The sequence below is a fragment of the Grampus griseus genome (genome assembly GCF_964374135.1).
Source record: "Grampus griseus genome assembly, chromosome: 17".
Taxonomy (NCBI): Eukaryota; Metazoa; Chordata; class Mammalia; order Artiodactyla; family Delphinidae; genus Grampus; species Grampus griseus.
In genome coordinates, this window is record NC_139011.1 from 81002893 (window position 1) to 81026559 (window position 23667).

The 23667-nt window shown below is 47.8% G+C and overlaps 1 protein-coding gene across 1 annotated transcript in view; it reads left to right on the top strand.

Annotated features, from left to right (window-relative positions):
- PRKDC (protein kinase, DNA-activated, catalytic subunit) overlaps positions 1-23667 on the top strand; it is a gene marked incomplete at its 5' end in the record, with an annotated part of 150072 nt that overhangs the window by 110318 nt on the left and 16087 nt on the right. Inside the window, 10 exons of the mRNA XM_082675009.1 lie at positions 1974-2179; positions 4043-4181; positions 4993-5181; positions 5749-5973; positions 6729-6837; positions 8224-8335; positions 18142-18316; positions 20931-21105; positions 22290-22483; positions 23106-23289. Of these exons, the coding sequence (XP_082531135.1) occupies positions 1974-2179; positions 4043-4181; positions 4993-5181; positions 5749-5973; positions 6729-6837; positions 8224-8335; positions 18142-18316; positions 20931-21105; positions 22290-22483; positions 23106-23289 (1708 nt within the window). The remainder of the gene's footprint in view (positions 1-1973; positions 2180-4042; positions 4182-4992; positions 5182-5748; positions 5974-6728; positions 6838-8223; positions 8336-18141; positions 18317-20930; positions 21106-22289; positions 22484-23105; positions 23290-23667) is intronic.

Consider the following 23667-nt stretch of genomic DNA (forward strand, 5'->3'; position numbering starts at 1 on the left):
GGCAGGCCGCCTCTCGGCCGGGGTGGGCTGTGCACTGTCATGGGCGCTGTGAGGCCGCCCTCAGAGAAGGCTTTGAAGGCTGTGCTCTTCGAGCAGAGAACTAGTGTAGACAGACTTTTGTAGGACTAAACACACTTACTGGAAGATTACTCTTTCATGTAAGAAATGTTTTCTTTGCTGTTCAAACCATGGATCGTTACAAAAGTCCCTAATAGAAAATCCGTTGGATTCATTTCAGTATTTTTGTAACTAGTTACCTCCCTGGAGTAATTTAAAAATTACATTCTTTAGTGTTATTTATCAGTAGCTTTGGTTTGCAAACTGATTGGGTAATAAATCCGGAGATGAAGTACTTAGTATTCTTACTTCGTACTTTTTTGTTGTAGCGTGAAACTGTTAATACAGTTTGTTTTTATATACTCTATTTTTATTGGTTTATAATTTACAAGTAGAATTCCTTCATTGGTTTTCTCCTGGTGATGCCAAAGACAAGACTTGAGAAGTTATATTGAATCAGCCGGTATTTCAAAATAAGTTTCTCTTTACATTTTATCCCGAAGCAATTTTGATTTTTAAAGATTTAATTTTATTTATTTTTTGCTGTGTTGGGTCTTTGTTGCTGCGTGCGGGCTGTCTCAAGTTGCGGCGAGCGGGGAGCTACTCTTGGTTGAGGTGCACGGGCTGCTCATTGCGGTGGCTTCTCTTGTTGTGGAGCACGGGCTCTAGGTGCGCGGGCTTCACTAGTTGTGGTGAGTGGGCTCAGTAGTTGTGGTGCGCGGGCTCAGTAGTTGTGGCGTGCAGGCTCTAGAGCGCAGGCTCAGTAGTTGTGGTGCGCGGGCTCAGTAGTTGTGGCGTGCAGGCTCTAGAGCGCAGGCTCAGTAGTTGTGGTGCGTGGGCTTCTCATTGCAGTGCTTCTCTTGTTGCGGAGCACAGGCTGTAGGCGTGCAGGCTTCAGTAGTTGCAGCACGCGGGCCCTGGAGCACACAGGCTTCAGTAGTTGTGGCTCACGGGCTCTAGAGCGCAGGCTGAGTAGTTGTGGTGCACGGACTTAGTTGCTCCGTGGCACGTGGGATCCTCCCGGACCAGGGCTCGAACCCGTGTCCCCTGCATTGGCAGGCGGATTCTTAACGACTGCGCCAGCAGGGAAGTCCTGCTGTGTTGTTCATGGAAATAGAATTTTGTTTGGATTTTCTTTCCTGTACCACTAGCTCCTGCTAAGAGTGACAAGCATTTTTGTTTGTTTGCTTGCTTTGGAGAATCTGTGTTCTTCCAAGACCCCTGGTGTCGAATGCAAGTTGGCTCGGTGGTAGCCGGTCAGTCTCAGTGAGGGTTCCGGGCCCAGCAGCTTCGCAGGGCGGGAGGCAGGTGCCCTTCCACATGTCCATGCAGACGCAGGTCTGTCGTCATGAGATGCTGTCCTACTAGCCATACTGTTCTCTCTATTGGTTTGGGGCTCACTTTTCGTTATTTTTGCGTATACAGAACTCTGAAATTGAGAGTTACAAAGTAAAGGTCAACATGATAATTCCCGAAGCCCTCCATTCCGTGTTGCTGAGCACGTGAGCCCCCGGGGTGGGGAGACGTGAGGAGGCTGCCAGCTAGTGGGGGTGAGCGCACCTACTCTGCAGTGACTGGGTGTGCGATCTTTGTGTCTCAGATGCTCTCCTCGTCTCTCCAGGGTATACGTTCCGGGAAGCTGCGGTTGTGGTCTGGACATACAGCAAATGTGTAAAACTCTCACTGTCCGCTAGTGACATTGTTGCTCTCAATTAATCCTGGATTGGAAGTGTGCAGTAAGGAGAGATCATTTCCTCCTCTGAGCAAGTGGGGGAAGGCTTAACAGAATCACACAGAGGAGCTTGTGCTTTCTCCACCACGAATGTCAGACCTTCGTGCTTAGCAGAACGAGGTCCTCGCTGGCAGAGGTGGCTGGGGAGCCGTGGGCTAGAGGGCTGCTGTGTCTGTCTTCGCAGGAGGTCAGCTGCAGACACACCGACCTGCTGAGCCTGGACCCGGCCGTGGTCGGCAGCGCCGGCCTGGCGGGCCTGCAGCAGCCGGGGGCCATCCACCTGCTGGAGGAAGCGCTGCTGCACCTGCTGCCCCAGGAGCCTCCTGCCAAGCGCGCTCGGGGCAGGCCCGGCCTCTCCCCCACCGTCGGCAGATGGATGGAGCTCGCCAGGTACGCCTGGGCCCCGACCCCGCTGGGGCCGAGGCCGATATATCTGATACAGTTACTTCGTTTATTTGGGAAAAACAAATTCTGTTTCGGTTACGTGAGGCTTTATCATAAGAAAGCCAGTGCCTAATTCTGAGGATGCTGGATTCGGGTGAAATTTCACTTGCGCTTCTTTTCTGTAACACTGGTTTTTAGGTCTTCGGGTTCTGGGTGTAAGAGTGGAAGTGAGAGCGGGGTTTCTTGCCTCGCCGCTGTTGCATGGTCGCTCCTGTCTCTCTGAACTGAGTGCCGTGGTGGGTAGCGAGGCGCTGCGCCGGGTGCCGGCAGCAGCACAGCGCGGGTTAGACACCGCCAGCGGCGCGGGCGGCACCCTGGGCAGGAGGAAGGGCCTCTGCGGGGGCTGCTTCTGCCCGTGGGCGTTCTTACCCTCTTGTGTCTGGCATGGCCATGGGCAGTAGTGACGGCTTGTGCGCTTGGGAATTTCAGGGGGCAGAGTCTCGGGTCTTGGGTGTTGTCTGGATAAACGAAGCACACAGCTTTTAAGGGCCTAAACTTTTAAACATTTTTTTTCTAGCTTTATTAATGCTTCCTCACACTTTTTATATTATGTTTGTGCATTCCTTTCAAACAGAATTTTTTTTTAATATTTATTTACTTTTAATTGTTCATTTGGCTGTGCCGGCTCTTCGTTGTAGTGTGCGGGATCTTTAGTTGTGGCATGCGAACCCGCTCTTAGTTGCGACATGCATGTGGGATCTAGTTCCCAGACCAGGGGTTGAACACGGGCCCCGTGCATTGGGAGCCACGGGGTCTTTGCCACTGGACCACCAGGGAAGTCCCACATCATTGTTTTGACCACGGTACAGCGTATGTGGTCCAGGGACCGGGGGCCAGTGTAGGGTGGACCTAAGGCTGGTGTGTTTTCTGAATTCCTGGAGAATGCTGGTAGCTTCGTCTCCTCTTGGACTCCTGGGCCGTGGGCTATTTTCCCACCTCCCTACCTCTGCCTCTGATTTGTTACCTTTAACTCCCCATGAGCAGGGCAGTAAGAGAGCTATAGCTATTAGATTTTTTTGGTCTAAATTTGGAGTCAGTGGGCTCTGAAAGAGAACCCGTGGGGCTTTTTTGATGTAATAAACACGTGAAATTTCATACCCAGGGAAGCACCAAACTCAGGAAGACCAGGAGGGGAGTGGTCCTCAGCTCGGTGGTCAGGCGACTGCAGGGTTAGGAAGAGAGGACATTTGTGTGGAGACTCAGAAGGTGGGAAGAAGTCTCTAGAGAGAAGGGAACGAACTTACTGAACACTTGAGACTACCTTAAAGGGGGAGCTTGGCTGACGGACCAGCAGGTTTGTGTTAACGGCAGAGATGAATGCTCTAGCCCGTGTCCAGGCTGTCAGTAGAATCGAGAAGACCATAGAACGTGGAGTAAAACGTGGCATCTCTAGGACCAGGACTAATTTACCTGCTTTGGGGTTCTTAACTACATTCCAAATTTTAGGACTAGACAAGGATTCCAGATAGGTTACCACAGATAAGAGCAGTGTCTCAGCAATGAATTAACACAGAACAGGCGCATTTAATGAGCCAACTTACGCATTGTAAGCCTGTGATTTTCAGGTTTTACTCTAAACGCGCTGCAGAATAACTCCTGCCTTCAGTGCGGCTAAAGTAGTAAAACTTAATGGTAACTTCAAAACTTGTAAGATTTCGTATTGTTACAAAACAAGAATAACGTATCTTTTTTGGTTAATTATAACATATGACATCTTGATTTAATATCATTTCATTAGAGTAAAGACTTAAAAAATACTGGGGCATTCATTGATTTGGACTTTTTTTTTTCTTTTGGTTTGTTTTATAGGCTGTACAGGTCGATTGGAGAGTATGACACCCTCCGTGGTATTTTCAGCAGTGAGATAGGAACAAAGCAGATCACACAGGACGCGTTACTAGCAGAAGCGAGAAGTGATTATTCTGAAGCTGCGCGGCTGTATAACGAGGTAAAGTTGATCTCTAGCAAGTGCTAGTTGCTTAAACACTTTTGTTCTCTGAATGGAAAAATTGTTAGCTTTATAATTTAGAGCTTCAAGTATTTCAGCTTTTATTCCTTAGAATTTACACAAAGATTAGCATCAGAAAATGGCTTCATAATAACCGCATGTGAGCTAAGTATTGTTATCCCTTACTCTTTTTAAGAAAACATCACTGAATAAAAGAAAGCATGTTTTACCAAGTACGATAAAACTGTAAGATGTTACTTCAGTATCTGGTATTATGTAATCGCCATTTGAGTAGATTGTGTTCATTCAGGAAGTAAAAAATTTATAAAGAGGTAGGTAAGAGTTGGTTTTGGGAACATGACTGGAGTTCGGGTTTGTGTTTGAGCTACCGGTGGCCGAGTGTGGATGTGTAGCAGGTACATACGTGGAGTTCAGGTGTGCGGCCTGTGCGAGAGATCCAGGTGGTGGGATCTTCTGCAAGTGTCTGTAAACGGCTTGTTTTCTAGCTTTCATTCTAAGAACTCTGTGCGCAGTAAATAACCTGCAGTGTTTACGTCAGATTGTGGGGCATCTAGGCCTTCAGCTTATTGACTGGCTTCATTGTTAAGTTTCCCAGAGACGCGGTTCCCTCTTGGCTGGGGTTTTTAATACTCATTTGACTATTAGATTCCACTCAAGTGACTCTGTTTTCCCCTTTTTCTCCTCTTGTCATAGATCTGGAAATGGTTGTTCTTAGTACGAATGTTACACAGCCTACAGTGCAAATGTTTTCATTTGTACTGTTTGCAACTTTGTAAAATAATCTTACCAGGCCCTCAATAAACAAGAGTGGGCAGACGGTGAGCCCACGGAAGCCGAGAAGGACTTCTGGGAACTTGCATCCCTCGAGTGTTACAACCAGCTTGCCGAATGGAAATCGCTGGCGTACTGCTCCACGGCCAGTGCTGACGGCGAGGGTGCCCCAGATCTCAGCAGGATGTGGAGTGAACCCTTCTATCAGGTGTGTGGGGTCATGTCTGAGGTCACGGAAGTAAATGTTTTAGATGGTCAGGTGTGCTCTCATCAGTCAGGTTGTTAGAAGTGTTCAAAAACAGGGCAGTAGTTGTGCAGCATTAGGATATTTATACGACCAGACACCCCCCAAACTGCGTAATAAACTGCTCACCGCTTTTAGCTCAGCCTTTCAGAGTGAGCGGAGGCCTTTAAAAATGAACGTCAGCATCCCTGGCGTGACCACCAGGAGAACATTTCCTGTTGTGTCTGCGCGGCATTGCAGTCTCGCTGGGCCCGCCTGGCCCGTCCGCACTGCTCTCCGCGGCTGTGCCTGGAGGTCCCTCTCTTTGTACCAGACGTCCAGTTGTCTTTCAGCTACAAGTAGTTGCCATTTTCTGTAGACCGTGTTCCTATGTATTTTGTGGTTATAAAATGAACCACTTTAGATGAACTTGTTTTAAAATTTGTAGCCTTAGGTGCTTTAACATTTGAAGCATTAAGCACCATCACTTTGGCACCTGGACCTATAAAATGACACCAGAGATGCCGTGGTGATGAGATTCTTGCTCCTCAGGAGACCTGCCTGCCACACATGATCCGCAGCAGGCTCAAGTCCCTGCTCCGTGGGGAGGGTGACCAGGCCCTGCTGACCTTCGTGGACGAGGCGGTGACCTCGGAGCTGCGGAGGGCCCTGCTCGAGCTCCGCTACAGCCAGGAGCTGAGTCTCCTCTACCTCCTGCAAGATGACGTCGACAGGGCCGAGTATTACATCAGAAACTGCATTCAGATGTTTTTGCAGGTAATATGACATCCCAGCCGGGGGTGTGCCATCTCTGTGACCTTTCTGACATCGGTAAACTCCTGGGTGGGAATCACAGCAGCAGGTTCCCCTGACCGACCGCGTGACGGACCCACCCTCCTCGCGTCCTTGTTCCCCTGAGGCCTGTGCACACCGGCCTTGGTGCTGGGGCCTTTTAGTGCCTTTCTCTGTTTTAGAAAGTTCCGCGTCTTGTGTCCCCGTGGGGTTTCCTTTCTCTGTGGACGAGCGCCTGAGAGCAGAGGCCCCGCCAGTCCCGGCTCTGTGTTCTCCTTTGGTGTCGGCTCGTTCTGTTGTGAAAGCCGTGTCTTGTGTAGAGTCTGTGAACATCTGTCGTTGCCATATATGGACGGTCACTGTCTTTATTCTACTTTTCAAATGTGTTTGAGGTTGAGTAGTACACTCGAAGTTTATCGAAGAAGAAAGATTGGCTTCTGTAGTTGGCAGTTTTACATTATAGGATGTTGTGATTTTTAAGAATTGGTGGCAAATAGAGACAGCAGTACCCGATTGTATTACTTTTATTGATTTTGTTGAACTGAAATGCAGTTGAAAACCTAAATTAAAAAAGAAAATTACACCATTTGTTAATTGCTCCCATGACCTAATTATTAACCACCTGAGACGTCCTGTGTAACTGATGTGTTTATAGGGTAGCTGCTGTTTCATGTTGAGAACTGTGTTAAAATCTAATGCAGTAAGTTGACTTGTAACCAGTGCTAACTAACTTCTTTCAGAATTATGCTAGTATTGATGTCCTCTTACACAGAAGTAGACTCACCAAGTTGCAGTCTGTGCAGACGTTCATAGAAATCCAGGAGTTCATCAGCTTTGTTAGCAAACAAGGTAACGTTCAGTTTATACCTACCTTGGTTTTCTTTTATAATTTCGGAAGAGCTTTGGCTTCTGATCTGTTTGCCTAGTGATAGTACATGTTTCTTACTGTATGGGTTAGAAACTGCGTTGGGTTTATTTTACAAATGTATGTATTTGGGATTGTTGAGGTAAGTGTTTAACATGGTCAAGCGCGATTCTGGGCACTGGAGAAGCTTCCAAGGAGTAGTGGTCTGACGCATGGCACCCACAGAGACAGAGGCAGGTCCAGGGCCCCATGAGAAACTGGGGTGACAGCACCCGGCCGGCAGGACCCCGAGTTGGGCGTGGTCGGGAGAGAGGAGCTCGCAGAGGACCGGCCTGACCCTGAGGTGCCAGAGCTTCTGTCCTGGGTGCCAGCTGGTACGGTGAGGCCGAGGGCGGCAGTGCCCGGACCTGGAAGGCCTTTCTGCCGCCGACGAGTAGGTTTTATCCTGGTGCTGATGGGAGGCCACCCAGAGTCAGAGGTAACGTCTTGACTGTAAATCTGAATTTCAGTTTTGTAGGCTTTTCAGAGTACTAATAAGAATTGGTATTCAGAACTATCTACCTAGCTGTTCTCTGTTTTAAATTTGGAGAATGATGTTTCAAGTACATTATTATTAACAATGTACTATCCCAGGAGCTACGTTGATCCCTTTTCTCTACATTTTCTAGTTTTTATAACAGCCTTATGAGATGTAGACCCTTTCTTCTCGTTTTGTAGGGCATCAGAGATTAAATAACTTGCCTAAGCTAATACATGAAGGATCCAGATTCTGAGCTCAGGACTGTGATTTAAGCTGAAAGAAAACCAAAGCTTTAAACATTAGCAGTGTGAAATTTAAATTTCATGAGGGTTATCATGAATCCCTTTACCGAAGCCCTCGAGGCCAGGTCTTTTGGGGGTTATCTCCAGCGACCTAGTGTGCATACTGGGTTGGGCCTTGTGTGCAGTGGCCCGTCAGCCCACGACTGATGGCTGTCCACCGCCTGGGTGGGTGTCGCCACGAGTGGCGTAAACAGACTGTAAGTTGCCCTGTGATGATTCAGATCAGATTTTGCACACAGGAAAATTGGCTGCAACTCTGTGAAAAACATGTCAGTTTTCAGTGCTTTTTAGATTTTGGAATCGTGGATGGAGGATTGTGGAGCTGTGCTAAATGTAAAAATTGTGTATGTTTATTTCCTCATCTTCCCTCTATGGCCCGAAGAAATTGAGTTTTAATGCCAGAATATTTAAAATATGGTAGCTTTTGCTCCTGTTGTGAAAGATAAGACAAAACGTTTAAATTTGGACAAGAAACTTGACAGCTGCGCTTTGTAAGGTGGACTGGTCACTGAGCCGTGGACATAGTCACACTCTGATATTATTTTTAGGCAATTTGTCATCTCACCTTCCCCTTAAGAGGCTTCTAAAAACCTGGACAAGCAGATACCCGGATGCTAAAATGGACCCCATGAACGTCTGGGATGACATCATCACGAATCGGTGAGATGCTGAGCCTTCTGAGTTGAAGGTGGTTTCTTTTTTGAAGTTGCCAGAATAACTTTTCTCCCAAACTGTGGTTTAGACAAATGTGGGGTCTGAGCCTCGTGGGCCAGTTTGCACTGAGGTTGTCCTGGCAGTACTCTCCGTGCGTCTTTGTGCCCTGGTCCATTCCATGCTGGGCGGGGAGTGAAGGCAGGGGCGTCCCCTCTGCTCCTGTCTCAGGGCTGAATGTGGGTGAGTGACATGGCGGCAAAGAAGATACTGCTTAACAACTTCTTGTTATTCTGTTATTATAACCTGGACTTTTGACACTCCCACCTCCTACCTCCCAGCTCTGTTACGTGCTGTATTCATCACTTCGCCGGATCTGAGATTCTTTTCCTCACCTGTAACGGCCCTGGTTAATCCTAGGCAGGTATTAATTATATGTGTCGGAGAAGAGGTAATAGAGCCAGAGCGGTTGTGAGTTATTTTATTCAAAAACACACAGTCAGTAGGACTGAAGGACTGTGACCCCACGTTTGGCATTCTTGCCGTTGGACCCTGTTTCCTCTGATACTACAGCTTTTTAAAATTTTACTTTTTATACTTTTTATTTTTCAAATTTTTTACTTTTTATTTTGAGACAAGTTCTTACCTATAAAAAAGGTTACAAGAAAAGTAGAACTCTCCTGTGTACCTTTTACCCAGATACACTTTTTTTTTTTTTAACATTTTTTAACATGTTGCTGCGTTAGCATTTTTTTCTTTCTCTCCACATACATATATTTATTTTCGGAACCATTTGAGGGTAAGTTGCATACATCTATTTCTTTACCTCTTTGTTTATCGGTGTACCTTTCCTAAGAAGAAGAGTATATTCTTAGAACCACAGTGCGGTAGTAGCTTCTCTGTTTTCATTTTAATCCACAGCCTCAATTTCAGTTCTGTCAGTTGTCCCATTAACGTCCTTTAAAGCAATTTGTCTTTTAAGACAGGATCCAGTGCAGAGTCATGTACACATCTAGTTGATGTATCTTTTTGGTCTCCCCTAATCTGGACAGGTCCTCATGACACTGACACTTCTGGGGAATCTTCTTCAGTTTGGGTTTGGCTGTGTGTCCTCCTGATTATCTTCAGGTGAAATACCCATGGCCAGAATGCCACTGACGTGGAGTATTCGTCCTGCGGTTTCACATCTGGAAGCGCAGAGTGTCCACCTGCCTTTTACTGGTGGTAGCGGTGTTGATTGCCTGGTTAATACTATGTCTGGTCTTGCTGGTGTACAAGCCCTGTTTTCTCCTCTGCAACTAACAAGCAGTGTGGGAGATGTTTTGAGACATGCCTGTATCCTGCTTCTGATGAGACCTACTCCTCCGTGTTCTGTGTCTGTGGATGACTTTAGCCCAGACCAGCCTTGTGCCGGGTCTTATTGTGGCAGGTGGGCTCCTTAGTTGTGGCTTTCCAGCTCCTTAGTTGCAGCATGCATGTGGGATCTAGTTCCCTGACCAGGGATCAAACCCCGAGCCCCCTGCATTGGGAGCACGGGGTCTTAACCACTGTGCCACCAGGGAAGTCCCTCCAGGCTCATCTTGCAAAATTATCCTCCTGTGTTTCCTTCTAGAAATGTTGTAGTTTTAGTTCTTACATTTAGGTCTATGATCCAGTGGAAGATTTTTTTTTTTTTTGCGGTACGCGGGCCTCTCACCATTGCGGCCTCTCCCGTTGCGGAGCACAGGCTCTGGACGCGCAGGCCCAGCGGCCATGGCTCACGGGCCCAGCCGCTCCGCAGCATGTGGGATCCTCCCGGACCGGGGCATGAACCCGCGTCCCCTGCATCGGCAGGTGGACTCTCAACCACTGCGCCACCAGGGAAGCCCCACGTGGAAGATAATTCTTGTAGATGGTATGAGGTAGGGATCCATGTTCACTTTTTCCATACGGACAGCTAGTTGTCCAGTCCCGTTTGTTCAGAAGTCTTACTTTGTGTCACTGAATTGCCTTGGCACCTTTTCTGGAAGTCAGTGACGGTTATGTCTGTGGGTCTGTTTGAATGCTCTGTTCTGTTCCTTGATTTATATGCATATCTGTTCACAATATCACACTGTCTTCATTACTGATGCTTTATAGTAAGTCTTAAATCAGATAGGGTGAGTTCTCCAACTTTGTTTCCTTTATGAAAACTGCTTTGTTTATTTTAGGTTGCTTACATTTTTATATACATTTGAATATCTGCTTATCAATTTCTACCAGAGAAAAAAGAAAAACAGAGTTTGGGATTTTGTTGCCTCTAGATCAACTTTGGGAATTGCTGTCTTAACAGTGTAGAGTTCTCCAATTCATGAATATGGTATGTCTCTCCGTTTATTTAGGTCCTCTTTAATTTCAAAGATTTGTATTTTTTCCATCTGGAGATCTTAGCTGTCTTTTGTTAGATTTGCTCCTAAGTATGTATGGTTTTTTCAGCACTGTTGTGAACGGAGGGTTGTTTTTTGCATTGTATTTTCTGGTTATTTGCTGTTCATATACTGATTTTCTGAAAGTTTTGTTTTATCATGAATGGTGTTGAATTTTGCCAAATGCTTTTTCTGCATCTGTTTAACTGATCATGTTGTTTTTCTGTTTTATTGTGTGTGTGTGTCTATAATATTGTTCAAATCTGCTATTTCCTTATTGATTTTCTGTCTGGGTGATCTGTCCATTGTTGACAGTGGTATTAAAACCCCCAACTATTATTGTATTGCTGTTTATTTCTCCTTTTTGCTCTATTAGTATTTGCCCTATATACCTAGGTACTTCGTTGTTTGGTGCATAAATATTTACAATCGTTGTATTTTCTTGACAGATTGGCAGTTGGCCCCTTTATCATCATGTAATTACCTTCCTTGTATCTTTTTACCATTGTTAGCTTAAAATCTATTTTGTCTGGTATAGTATAGCTACCCCTGCTTTTTTTAGGTTACCATTTGCTTGAAATATCTCTCCCACTCTTGTCAGTGTGTCTTCAGAGCGAAAGTGAGTGTATTGTAGGCAGCATATCGTTGGAGATCTTTTTTTTTTCTTTTTTCTTCCGGCCCCGTGCCTCATGGCCTGTGGGATCTTTGTTCCTGACCAGGGATTGAACCTGGGCTATGGCAGTGAAAGTGCTGGGGGTCCTAACCACTGGACCGAGACGTAACTCCCTGGATCTTGTTTTTTTTAATCGCTTGGAGAATCTAAACCATTTACATTTGAAGTAATTATCAGTAGGTAAGGCTTACTGTTGCTATTTTTGTTGTTAATTGTTCTCTGACAGTTTTGTGGGTTCATTACCCCTTGTTGCTTACCCTGTTCTCTTTTTGTGTGATTTGATGGATGACTTTTTGTTTGGTGTGCTTTGACTTCTTTATCGTGATCTTTTGTGTGACTACTATAGTTTTTTCCTGTGTTTACCACAAGGCTTACGTAAACTGTCTTGTAACACCTGATTTTAAGCTGATAACAACTTAACTGTGATAACATTCTTAAACTTTATTATGCTTTTGTGTCCTCTTCCCTCTTACATTTTAGGATATTGATGTTACAGTTTACATATTTTTATATCATGCATCCAATACCAGATTATTGAAGTTATGGTTATATTTAATACATTTGTTTTTTAAGTTTTAAACTAGAGTTGTCAGTGAATTACATACCACCACTGCCATATTAGAGAATTCGACTTTGGTTTTATATTTGCCATTACCAGTGAGTTATATACTAACTTCATATGTTTCTGTGATGTTAATTAACATCACAGTTCTGCTTGAAGAACTCCCTTTAGCTTTCTTGTAAGGCAGGCAGGTCTGGTAATGGACTCCCTCAGCTTTTGTTTATCTCTTCTTCATTTCTGAAGGACAGCTTTGCCAGATACAGTATTCTTGGTTGGCAATTCTTTTTTTCTTTCAATATTTTGAATGTATCACCCCATTCTCTCCTGTCCTGAAACGTTTCTTTTGAGGACTTTGCCTATAGTCTTACTGGGTGGAGGGTGGGAGGGTTCCCTTGTGTGACATGTCGCCTTTCTCTTGCTGCTTCCAAAAGTCTTTATCTTGGACTTTGGACACTTCAGTTGTAATGTGTCTCGGTGTACCCCTGTTTGGATTCAACCTAGTTGGGTTCTTTTTTTTTTCCCTCCAAATATTTATTTATTTATTTGGTTGCACTGAGTCTTTGTTGCAGCAGGTGGGCTCCTTAGTTGCGGCAGGTGGGCTCCTTAGTTGCGGCAGGCAGGCTCCTTAGTTGCGGCAGGCAGGCTCCTTAGTTACGGCAGGCAGGCTTCTTAGTTGCAGCTCGAGGGCTCCTTAGTGGCAGCACGTGGGCTCCTTAGTTGTGGCTCGCGAACTCTTAATTGCCACAAGCATGTGGGACCTAGTTCCCTGACCAGGGATCGAACCCTGGCCCCCTGCATTGTTGGGGTCTTTTGGGATTCAAGGATCTGGATGTCCATATCTCTCCTCAGGTTAGGGAAGTTTTCAACCATTATTGCTTTAAATGTACTTTGTCTTTTTCTTTATCTCTTCTCCTTCTGGGATTTTTATAATGGGTGTGTTGTTTCTCTTACGCGCTGCTACACTCTTTTTCATTCTGTTTTCTTTTGCTCCCCTGACTGGATAATTTCATTGAATCTGCTGCATGGTTGAATCTGCTTTTGAAGCTCTCTGTTGAATTCTTCAGTTCCAGGATTCCTGTTTCTGTTTTTTGATGGTTTTTGTCTTTTTGTTAAACTCTCGTTTTGTTCATGCATTGTTTTCCTAATGTCACGTCGTCGTCTGTGCTTTCCTGTAGCTCACTAGCTTCTGTAAGTGGGTTATTCTGAACTCTTGTCCACAGCTCACAGAGCTCCATTCTTTAGGGTCAGGTGTGGAGCTTCGTTAGTCTCCTTGGGTGGCATCACAGTTAGCTGATCTTTCGTGATCCTTGGTTCCCTACGTTGGTATCTACGCATCTGAGTAAATGGTCTTGTTCAGACTTTGCAGAGATAGTCTTTCACCAGTCAGCTCAGCCTGGGGCTCTGGACGTGCCAGCTGGTAGCTTCCTTGGGCAGGTGGGACCTGCTGTTGTGTATTTGGGGTGAGGCTGCTGCCTGAACTCTGAGGTTGGGGGTCGGGGTGCCGCTGGCCCAGGACAGTTGGGTAGGACTGGGGTCCTGCCCCAGCGCAGCTGTAGCATGGCTCTGTGTTGCCTGCATTCTCTGGTCAGGCTTCCTAGGTGGCCGGGACTGGGTGCTATGCTCAGCAGTAGGTGGGGTACTGCCCCGGGGGGGTCGGGGGAGGCAGCCAAGCTGGCCCCAGGGCCAGCATAACTCATCGTTTGGGGACCCAGATCAGGCGGGACCGCACAGCGAATTCCCTGGCTAGGCAGGCCACCGGTTTGACTCTGCAGACAGGAAGGGAGAGGCTCCAGCACCACTGTACACTGGGCTGTGGGGTTTCCCCACGTGCTCTGGTGAGGTTCCCCGGCTAGGCGAGCTGAAGGCTCTTCGGCAGGTTGGTTTCCCTGCCCGTGCGCGAGGGGCCACCATGCAGGCCCCCGGCTGGCCAGACTCTTGTTTGGGAACCAAATGGAGCAGAACCGTGAGCCAAGCTCCCTGGACTGCTGGGCCGGAGTCCTGGCTGTGTCCACCGGCAGGCGCTCTGAGCACGTGCTGCTGTGAGCAGGGTCGCAGGGTGGGCTATGCAGGTACCCCGAGCTCCGGCTGGGTTTCCCAGTCAGGTGGGTGGGGCTGTGAATTAGCTCCCTGCCCAGGCAGAGGGCAGAACACGCTGCAGGCCAGCAAGGCTCGTTGTTTGGGTCCTGAATCGGGCAGACGCGCGTCCTGCCCAGCTCCCTGGTCAGACTGGGCCACCGTGTCGGCTCAGGCACGTGAAGCCACTGGTCAGCATTTCTGCTCGGGCTCTGCTGGGACTGCCTGGCAGGATCCCAGCCCTGGTAGCTGTAAGCCCCACCCCGTCTTCTGTCATACCCTGAGCCCCGCGATGCCTGGGAGGTGAGACCCACAGCCCTGGGCTTTCCTCTTCCCACTGGAGAAACCGTAGACTCGGGGGCCCTGGCTGCGGTCCCAGTGCGGCTTCTCGCACCCTTCAAGTGGGGTCCCTCCCAGTCCCTGGGGTGTGGGGCTGTTTTCACCTCATCCCCATGTTGTGGGATTTTCCCAATGCTGTCTTGTCCTTGAGAGTTGTTGGTTGGTTTTCCTGTGAGGGGGACCGAGGTCGAGAATGACCTGTGTCACGATCTGGATGATGTCACTTATCTTTGCTGTTTGTGGTGTGGTGACATCACTTGTCTTTGCTGTGTTCATGATGTAATATGTTGCTTTTTTTAAAAATTTATTTATTTTTGGCTGAGTTGGGTCTTTGTTGCTGTGCACAGGCTTTCTCTAGTTGTGGCGAGCGGGGGCTACTCTTCGTTGTGGTGCGCGGGCTTCTCATTGCAGTGGCTTCTCCTGTCGCGGAGCACGGGCTCTAGGTGCGCGGGCTTCAGTAGATGTGGCTTGCAGGCTCTAGAGCGCAAGCTCAGTAGTTGTGGCACACGGTTTTTGATCCATGGAATAGTTAGAAGTGAGTTTTCTGTGTCTCTTATTTATTGATTTCTGAATTAGCTCCTTGTGGTTATAAACACACTGTGGTTTCAGCCTTTTGAATTTATTGAGACTTGTTTTATGACCAAGTGTATGGTCTACTTTAGTAAACATCCCATGTGCACCTGAAAATCCTCTGTATTCTGCAGTTCTTGGACTGCAGAATGTTTATAATTTTCATTTAGATCGAGGTGGTCAATTGTGTTTTTCAGATCTTCCATGTCTTTAGTGATTTTTTTGTTTAGTTCCATCTGCTGTTGAGATTGGGATTTCAAAACCTCCTACTGTGATTGTAGAATTGTCTGTTTGCCTAATAATCAGTTATTAGGCACATACATGTTGATAATTGCTGTGTCTTCCTGATGAAACGTGCACTTTAGCTTATGTTGCAGTAAAGACATATTGACGTGTGTACTTCATGTGTATATGTGTATATATATATATATATATACACATGAAGTAACAGTGAAAATATTAACAGATAATATATTTTTGCTCTAAATAGTCTAACATGATTCAGAACTTACAAGGAACAGTCTTTTATACTCACCATTTCTTTTTCTTTCTTTCTCTCTCTCTCGCTTTCTTTTTTCCTTTCCTTTCCTTTCCTTTTTTTTTGCGGACGGGCCATGCTGCATGGCATGTGGGATCTTAGTTCCCCAACCAGGATTGAACCCGTGCCCCCTGCAGTGGAAGGGCGGAGTCTTAACCACTGGACCACCAGGGAAGGCCCTGCACTCACCATTTTTGATGCTTATCATTTGTTCCTGAAGATCCAAGTTTTCCTCTAATATTTCCCTTCAGCTGAAGATTTTCCTTTAGCAGTTCTTGGAATTCAGGTCTGCCTGTGATGAATTCTCTTGCTTTTCCTTTGCCTGAGATGTCTTTATTTCACTTCATTCCTGAAGAATATTTTCTCGGGGTATAGAGTACTGGGGGATCATTTGTCCTCTATGTTTCAAAAGGGAAGGTCATGCTTGTTCAAATGGTTATTCCCCAATATGTAATGTGTCATATTTGGGGGCCAGTGTCAAGATTGTTTTTTTAATTGTTGGTTATCAGTTTAATTATGATGTGTCTGTGTATGGTTTTCTTTGAATTTATCCAGTTTGAGCTTCACCAAGCTTCTTGAATCTGTACATATATGTCACCAAATTTGGGAAATTTTCTGTTATTGTTTCTTCAAGTATTTTTTTTGCCCCAATTTTTCTTGTTTGTGGGATGCCAATTACACATATATTAGACCTTTTGGCATTGTCCCACAGGTTCACTTTCATTCAATCTTTTTTCTCTTTATTCTTCAGATTAGATCATTTCTATTGATCTGTCTTCAAACTCACTGTCGTTTCCTCTTTTAATTCTGTCTAGTGAATGTTTTATTCCAGGTACTTTTCAGTAAAATTTCTATTTGGCTCTTTTTACACTCCCTCTCTGCTGAGATACCTACTTTTCGTTTATTCCATGTGTATTTTTCTAGACCCCTTAGAGATGGTTAAATTAGCTGTTTAAAGGTCCTTGTATGACCTTTGCCGACCTATTGGTCATCTCAGAGTCAACATCTGCTTACTGTCCTTGTCACTGAAAACAGGCACATTTTCTTGGGTTCTTTGGATCTCGGTGAATTTTGGCTTGTGTCCTAGAAAGTGTGTAGACTGAGCCCCTTTACAGCTCCCAGGGGACGTGGGCTGTTCTGACCCTGCAGCAGCCAGCCCCTTAGACTTGCACCTGGGCTCTCACTTTCTCCTGGCTCAGGTTTCAGTTCAGCTCTCAAGTCAGTCCTGCACACGTGCCCGTCGCGGGGTAGCCACGGCCCACGCGGCTTCTTGTTTGGAGCTAGAGGCTCCCTTGTCCACTCTCTCCCCTGCAGGGTTCCCTTTGCAGCCTTTGGTTCCTCCGGGCACAACACAACAGGGCTTGCTTCTTTCAGAGTCTTCGTACTCAGGCTGCCACGCTCCACGTTGTGGTTGTCCTTGTGGCAGAACTGGGAGAAGACAGAGAAAAGCAGGACACTCACCACAGTGGCAGAACCTTCTCCTGGTCTCCGCGTCCTTGAAGGTGGCCGTCTCTTGCTGACCCTCAGACCCCTGGGTGGTTGTGATTGCATACTACCCCGTTTCTAGCCGTCACCAGCAGAAGGGCGGCTGTGGCGCCTCCTGTGGCCTCACCAGAGCCAGGGCTCTGTCACTTTTACCAAGATGGCTCTTTCCGGGCTCCTTCCTCCAAGGGCTGACACAAGAGCATGGCGGATACCACCTTTGTTTCACCTGTGCCCTCCCTCTGGGACTTCCTGGCTACTTTGCCTCGTGGAGTGGAATGCACTCTTCTCGCTGGTGACGGCATGTCCTTGTCCCCTGCTGCCCCACTTTCTGGGAGCCCAGGCCCTCGTTCACGCCGCAGGGTGACATTCCTGTTCACGCGTTGCTTCTCCAGGTGTTTACCCAGCACCCAGGGTCCACCACCTTTGCTTGTTTAGCTCTTGGGAAGGAAGTGGGCACTTGCGTGGTGGTCATGGGGTCAGGAGCACAGGAGCAGATCCGTGGCTGGGGAGGCTGCTTGTTGGGAAAAAATGAAAAAAATAAGCAAGAGAGGTGTGAGACTTGCTGGTTTATCTGGCTACAGTGTTTCTAAGAAATTGAAATTAGTCCGCAGATGCACAGAAAGTTAGTTGATTATTAATTGGGGTGAATTTTGTATGTTCAGGTCCTTTGTCCGTGTTACTGACAATGAAAATAATGAAACTAGAATCATGGGAACCAAGTCAAATATGTAAATCATGATACAAATAAGAATAACCTTCTGGCCGTCCATGTGATACAGCCGTTGTTCTCGGTGGTGGTAACCTGCCCGCTGCTTGACACTGTCCACGTATGTGACGAAGACTTTAGATTCAGAGAGAAAAGGAGAAAAATGGTGTTGACTCAACACGGGGTGTGCTGTCCATTTGTTAAGAGAGCAGGTTGCGAGTGTGAATACTTTACTCTGTGGAGGTGGAAGCAGTAGATGCTGTCTGGAAAATTGTGTTGAGATACCCTCAGTGATCTTCCAAGAGCTGGTTAATTAAAATGGGGGTTAAGTCCAGTTCTGAGAGTGGATATTTATAGTCTAAAAAATGAGCAAAATTTTAACAACTGTAGAATTTCTGTCTGAATGCTGTCCAGCAGCTTCCTGAATGTCAGAGATTTCTTTTGTGAGTCCGGCATTAATTCTTATTTCTCTTTGTTTCATGTAGATGTTTCTTTCTCAGCAAAATAGAGGAGAAGCTCACTCTCCTTCTGGACGATGGTGGTGTGAGTGAGGATGCGGACGGGACGGGCGTGCAGGCTCCGGAGGAAGCTGCTCGGTCTCTGATCGCCAGCTGCAGGTTCTCCATGAGGCTGCAGATGGTGGAGAGCGCACGGAAGCAGGTGGGCGCGCCCGGGTCACGGACGATCCAAAACTGGCGTTCTTTAAACTTAGCTTTTCTTTAAAATCTGAAGCTTAGAGATAGTTGAGTAGTTAGGATTTTTTTTTCTCTATAAGGAAGTACGCTTGAAGAAATACTCACTCAAAAATTTCCAGAAAGCCTCTAAAGTTTATTATACACTTGTCAGTCATTTCAAAAGGGTTATTCTCTGCTTTACTTATACAGAAAAGGGTTTCTCTTGTTTAACAAAATGAATGCTTGCCAGGTAGTAACAAATTATATTTAGGGTTAGTTTGTGGAAATCTATCATTTGATAATAAGGTCCTCTCTTGATAAGAGTGCGGTTTGCTTAAAAGTCGCATATAAGCATTTCAACTGTATTAAATTATATTTTTCATGTAATTAAATCATATTTGGATACACTAGGGGAGCTTGCTGCTTTAATGACCCTATATTGATTGCTATTATAAAGCAAAGAATATTATTCTAGTACAAATAATTAATATTTGTTTTGTGGGTTTAAAGGCTCATTTACAGGTGTTTCTTTGAGATGGGTCTTGCATCAGGAATTTTTATATTTCCCATAACAGCAGCCTAAGTGAATAAAGGAAGTAATAACTCTGTCAGTTCCCTGCGTTCAGTTCTGGACGAGCTGGCCTTCAGATGCTCTCAGATACTCCACCGAGGAGGCCCTGCCCCCTCGCCTGGTCTCCCCAGGCTCTCCCCTTGAAGTTGTGGATGCTGTGGGTGTTTCAAGTCGTGCCCCCTCCCCACTTTCTGGACTCAGGTAGTGTCTTCCCTCACTGTTTCCTGCAGAGAAAAAGGAGATGCTGTTTTTCCAGCAGGCCCTGGCCATTTCGCCCTCCATCCCCTCAGCTCCGGGTGCAGCAGGGAGTGGCCGGGGCCCGGGGCTGAGGTGGTGCATGTGGCCTCTCAGCAGGAAGTGAGGGGCGCATCCCGGGGCGGGGGTGCAGTGGGTGCTCCCCGCTGCTGGGGGCAGGGCACGAGAAGAGGGGGCAGGAGGGCCCCATGGGGGGGGCATTTGGGGGTGGTAGGAGAGGAAGGTACGGAGATACGTTTAAACAGAATCCCAAGGGGAGAAACTGGGAATTGTGGACGCCGCCGTGGGCGGACGGCTTGTCTCGTGATGCTGGTTTGAGGTGGGTTGTAGAGCATGTGGCCCAGAACTAGGGACTGGAGACTAGGAGGTCATCGAAGGTCTTGGACGTGCTGGTGGGGATGAGAACTGTGTGAAATGTACACTCTTATACGCAGATGTAATAAGGCCAGAGACTGCAGGAATGACAAGGGTGGCTGGACTTTTGGCCTGAGTGGTTGGAAGGGTCGTAACAAGGACGCATAGGACTGATGTCAGTGTCCTTGAAGCTCAGCAGAGAATTAGATGTAACAGACATCCCCAAACAACCAACTAAATAAAAAACAGAAAAACATATATTAAAACTAAAAACTTCTGTGCCTCAAATGGCACACTCAAGAAAGTGAAGAGAGAACCCATATGATGGGAAAAAATATTTGGAAATCATGTATCTGGTAAGGGTCCGCTTATCCAGAATACATAAATAACTCTTTACAACCAAACAACACAAAGTCAAACAACCCAGTGAGAAAACAGGCAAAGGATCTGAATAGACATTTCTCACAAGAAGACACACAAATGGCCAGTACGCACATGAAAAGACACTCAGGGCACTTCGCTGGCGGTCCAGTGGTTAGGACTCCGCACTTCCACTGCAGGGGGCACGGGTTCGATCCCTGGTTGGGGAACTTAAGATCCCGCAAGCCGTGTGGCATGGCGAAAGAAAGAGAGGGAGAGAGAGAGAAAGAAGGAAAGAAAAGACACTCAGCACCACGAGTCATCAGGAGGATGTAGGTCAAACCACAGCCAGGTCCCGCCGCACACCCACAGGACGGCTGGAGTAGAGGGACGGCCCTCCGTGCAGGGAGGTGAGCAGTGCAGCCACCGTGGAGATCAGTCTGGCAGCTCCTCCAAAAGCCAGAGGGTTACCGTTTGACCCAGCAGTGCCCCTCCTCGGTATATACCCAAGAGAAATGAAAACTTAACGTCCACACAGAAATCTGTATACAGATCCTTTATGTTCATTGAAATTAGAAAAAAGAGCATTATTCAGAATAGCCAGAAGGTGGCAACAATGCGAAGGTTTATCAGTAGATAAACAGATAAATAAACGGTGGTTTATGCATGCAGTAGCATGTTACGCAGCCACAGCAAGGGGTGAAGTTCTGATACACACCACCAGGCACAAAGTCAGAGCACAGCTGACTCCCTGGGTAGGAAGTGTCCAGAATGGGCAGACCCGGGGCAGAAGGCTGTAGTCTCTGGGGGCTGGGGGAGGGGAGCAGATGCCTGTGGATGGAGGGTTTCTTGGCGGACGACAGAGTCCCGGAATCAGACGGCAGCCGTGGGGTGCCCCGCTGCGTGAGTGTCCCGGAGACTCTGGACTGTGTATCTGTCCCCACGATAAAGCTAAGGTGATGGGTCACTGCGGGCCAGCGAGAAGCTCCTCTCGTAGAGCGACTTGACTTCTCATCATCCTCCTGTGTCATCTTTCTGCTTTCTCTCTTCCGCCGTGTAGAATAATTTCTCGCTTGCCTTGAAACTGCTGAAGGAGCTGCACAGAGAGTCAAAAACACGGGAGGACTGGCTCGTGAAGTGGGTGCAGAGCTACTGCCGGCTCAGCCACGGCCGGGCCCGGGCCCAGCGCCCGCCCGAGCAGCTCTGCGCGGCGCTGAAGACGGTGCCCCTGCTGGGTACGAGGCTCTTCTCCTCCCACAGTTTGTGTTGTGGCTGTGTGTCTTCTCGCAGTATCCTTTGTGCTGCTTTATCTGACAGTTGGGAATTAAATTTGTAAAACTTTTATTAAGTATTTATTGAACATGCGGCGCCAAGGTGCCGTGTGTCCAGTAATGCTACCGCGTGGGACTCCTGGAGCTTTTGTTTCTTCATCTGTAAACTAAAGTTGAAGTTCTAAAATGTTCTCTTTAAGACTTAGCCAAATTTTGGGTGTAACAGTTTAATTATTTTGAAAGCTTTATGTTTGCATACAAGAACTGCCTAAAACAATTAGCCATGAGAGCCTTTTTCCTCCTCAGTTCTCCTGCCTGTGATGGCGTGGCCTGTGAGGCTGAGCGGGAACCCGTGGGTGGTCCCGGCTCTCGTGTGCACGTCCCAGGTGCACGGCAGGGCTTTCCTGCGGCCTCCCGCTGGTCCCGAGCCCGACTCGTGGGCAGGATGGGGAAGCACTTTCCACGTTGATCCCAGGATCGGAAAATGACGCCGTGACTGCTCAGCTCTTTTTATAGGCTTTTCTGGGGGGGCAGGAGGAGTTTGCTGCCGTGAAGACGGCACTCGGTTCTCGTGATAATGACTGGCTGCCGTCGGTCACGGCCCTGTGAAGTAAGCGTCTCCTGGAGGAGCAGGTGGTGTGCGTGCAGGACTTGCCGGGTGACGGCCCTTTCTCTTCTCGACCTCTGCACGCTGTAGGCTTGCCCAGAGCCACACGGCCGGACATAGTACTAGACCTTGGACTGCGATGGTCTCTGTTGCTTTGTCAGCTGTAGGTCACAGCATCAGTTTAAAAATCAGCGTTATTGATGTACATGCACGAATGCATTAGAAAGCACACTTTCTGTTCTCTGTTAACACAAAGAAGTGCTTGGACAAAATGCAGAAGGGTGATGCTTGAATGAAAGTTTATTTGGTGTTTTAATTGTTGAGCCTCGGTGGGCCGTGGTCGCTGGTGACAAAGAACATTGTTCGTTAATGTGAGTTCAAGAGATTCTCGAGTCAACGTTTGAAGTCAGTTTCTTATACCTTTAAGATTTCTTTTAGTTTCTTAATAGAAAACAACCTTTGAACACTATGACTATCTTCTTTGTAACGTACGTCACTCACTCAGTTCTCAAAAAATCCTGTGTGCATGTGTGTAATCCAGCAGGTGAGAACACATCAAGCTACTTGAGCAGAGACGTTGTGGCGTCCCGTGACCATAACATTCTCGTGGGCACAGCGTACAAGATCATGGCCGACGCTCTTAGTAGTGAGCCCACCTGCCTCGCTGGGATCGAGGAGAGCAAGGCCAGGAGCATCGTGGAGCTCTCGGGATCCAGTTCAGAGGATGCAGAGAAGGTAGTGACGCTGGGAGCCTGAGCGCTTCGTGTCGTGTGTTTGTCTCGACCGCGCAGGCTCCGCTACATGAAAGAAATGACAAGTCTCGCTTTGTGTTTTCAAGACACATTTGACAGTTACACGCAGTCAGGTTTCTTATTGGAAAAATGACCTACTCCCCATGTTTCCTGTTGATTTGAACGACACCCTTCTTTTAGTGTTAATAGTGAGAAGTCTGTGTTGGCTTGATGTGGACGGTTCTCCCGTGAATCTTGTTAGTGGAATCTCACCACCGGCCGCCATTCAGACGCCCCGCCAGCTTATGGGCAGAATCAGCTTTTCTGCTTTTTTGTGTAGCACCTGCTTTGTTGGCACTGCTCAGGTGGTTCTGTGTGTTTGTGAGTTCCCACGTGCTCCCCGCGCCACTTGTGTCCCCAGCCTCCAGCCCTTCCTGAGCCACGCCCTGCGTGTTGGTGTTCAGGCATCGAGATGGCGTAGGGCCGGCGTCTCTTTCCCAGTCCAGGCAGACCTGGCTCTGCCCTCGAGCGGCTTTCTGTTTACCGGTGGCTGACGGGTCCCAGGGGGGCAGGGTCTTCAGGAAGCTTGGTCTCGCTCACAGCCTGCCGGGGTCTCTGCGTTCCAGGTTGCGGCAGGCCTGTACCAGAGAGCGTTCCACCACCTTTCTGAGGCCGTGCGGACGGCAGCACAGGAGGAGGCCGGGTGCTCGGCGCGGGGCCAGGAGCCTGCATGCGGGCTGGTGGCGGCTTACCTGGCGCTGGTGGAGTTCTGTGACCAGCGGCTCCGCAAGCAGGAGGAGGGCCCCCCCGGTGAGCCCCGCGCATGCCCGCCGGAGATGTAGGGTCTTGCGGGTCCTGTGCTCTCCTGTGTGTTTTTCAATGGCATGTGTTCTAAGAGACGGCTTGTCTGTTTAAGAGGCTGTGACATGGCCATGCCCCACGGCCGGTGTGGGACCGGAGTTGGGCGTCTCCGTCCCTCCCTCCCTCTGCTTCCCTGGTGCGTGTCTGACCAGCTCCTGTGGCCACCCCTCGTGTTCCAGCCCAGGAAGCAAACTACTTCACCCGGTAGCAGAGGTCAGCGTCAGAGAGGAGCTCTTTTTTTTTTTTTTTTTTTGCGGTACACGGGCCTCTCACTGTTGCGGCCTCTTCCGTTGCGGAGCGCAGGCTCACGGGCCCAGCCGCTCCGCG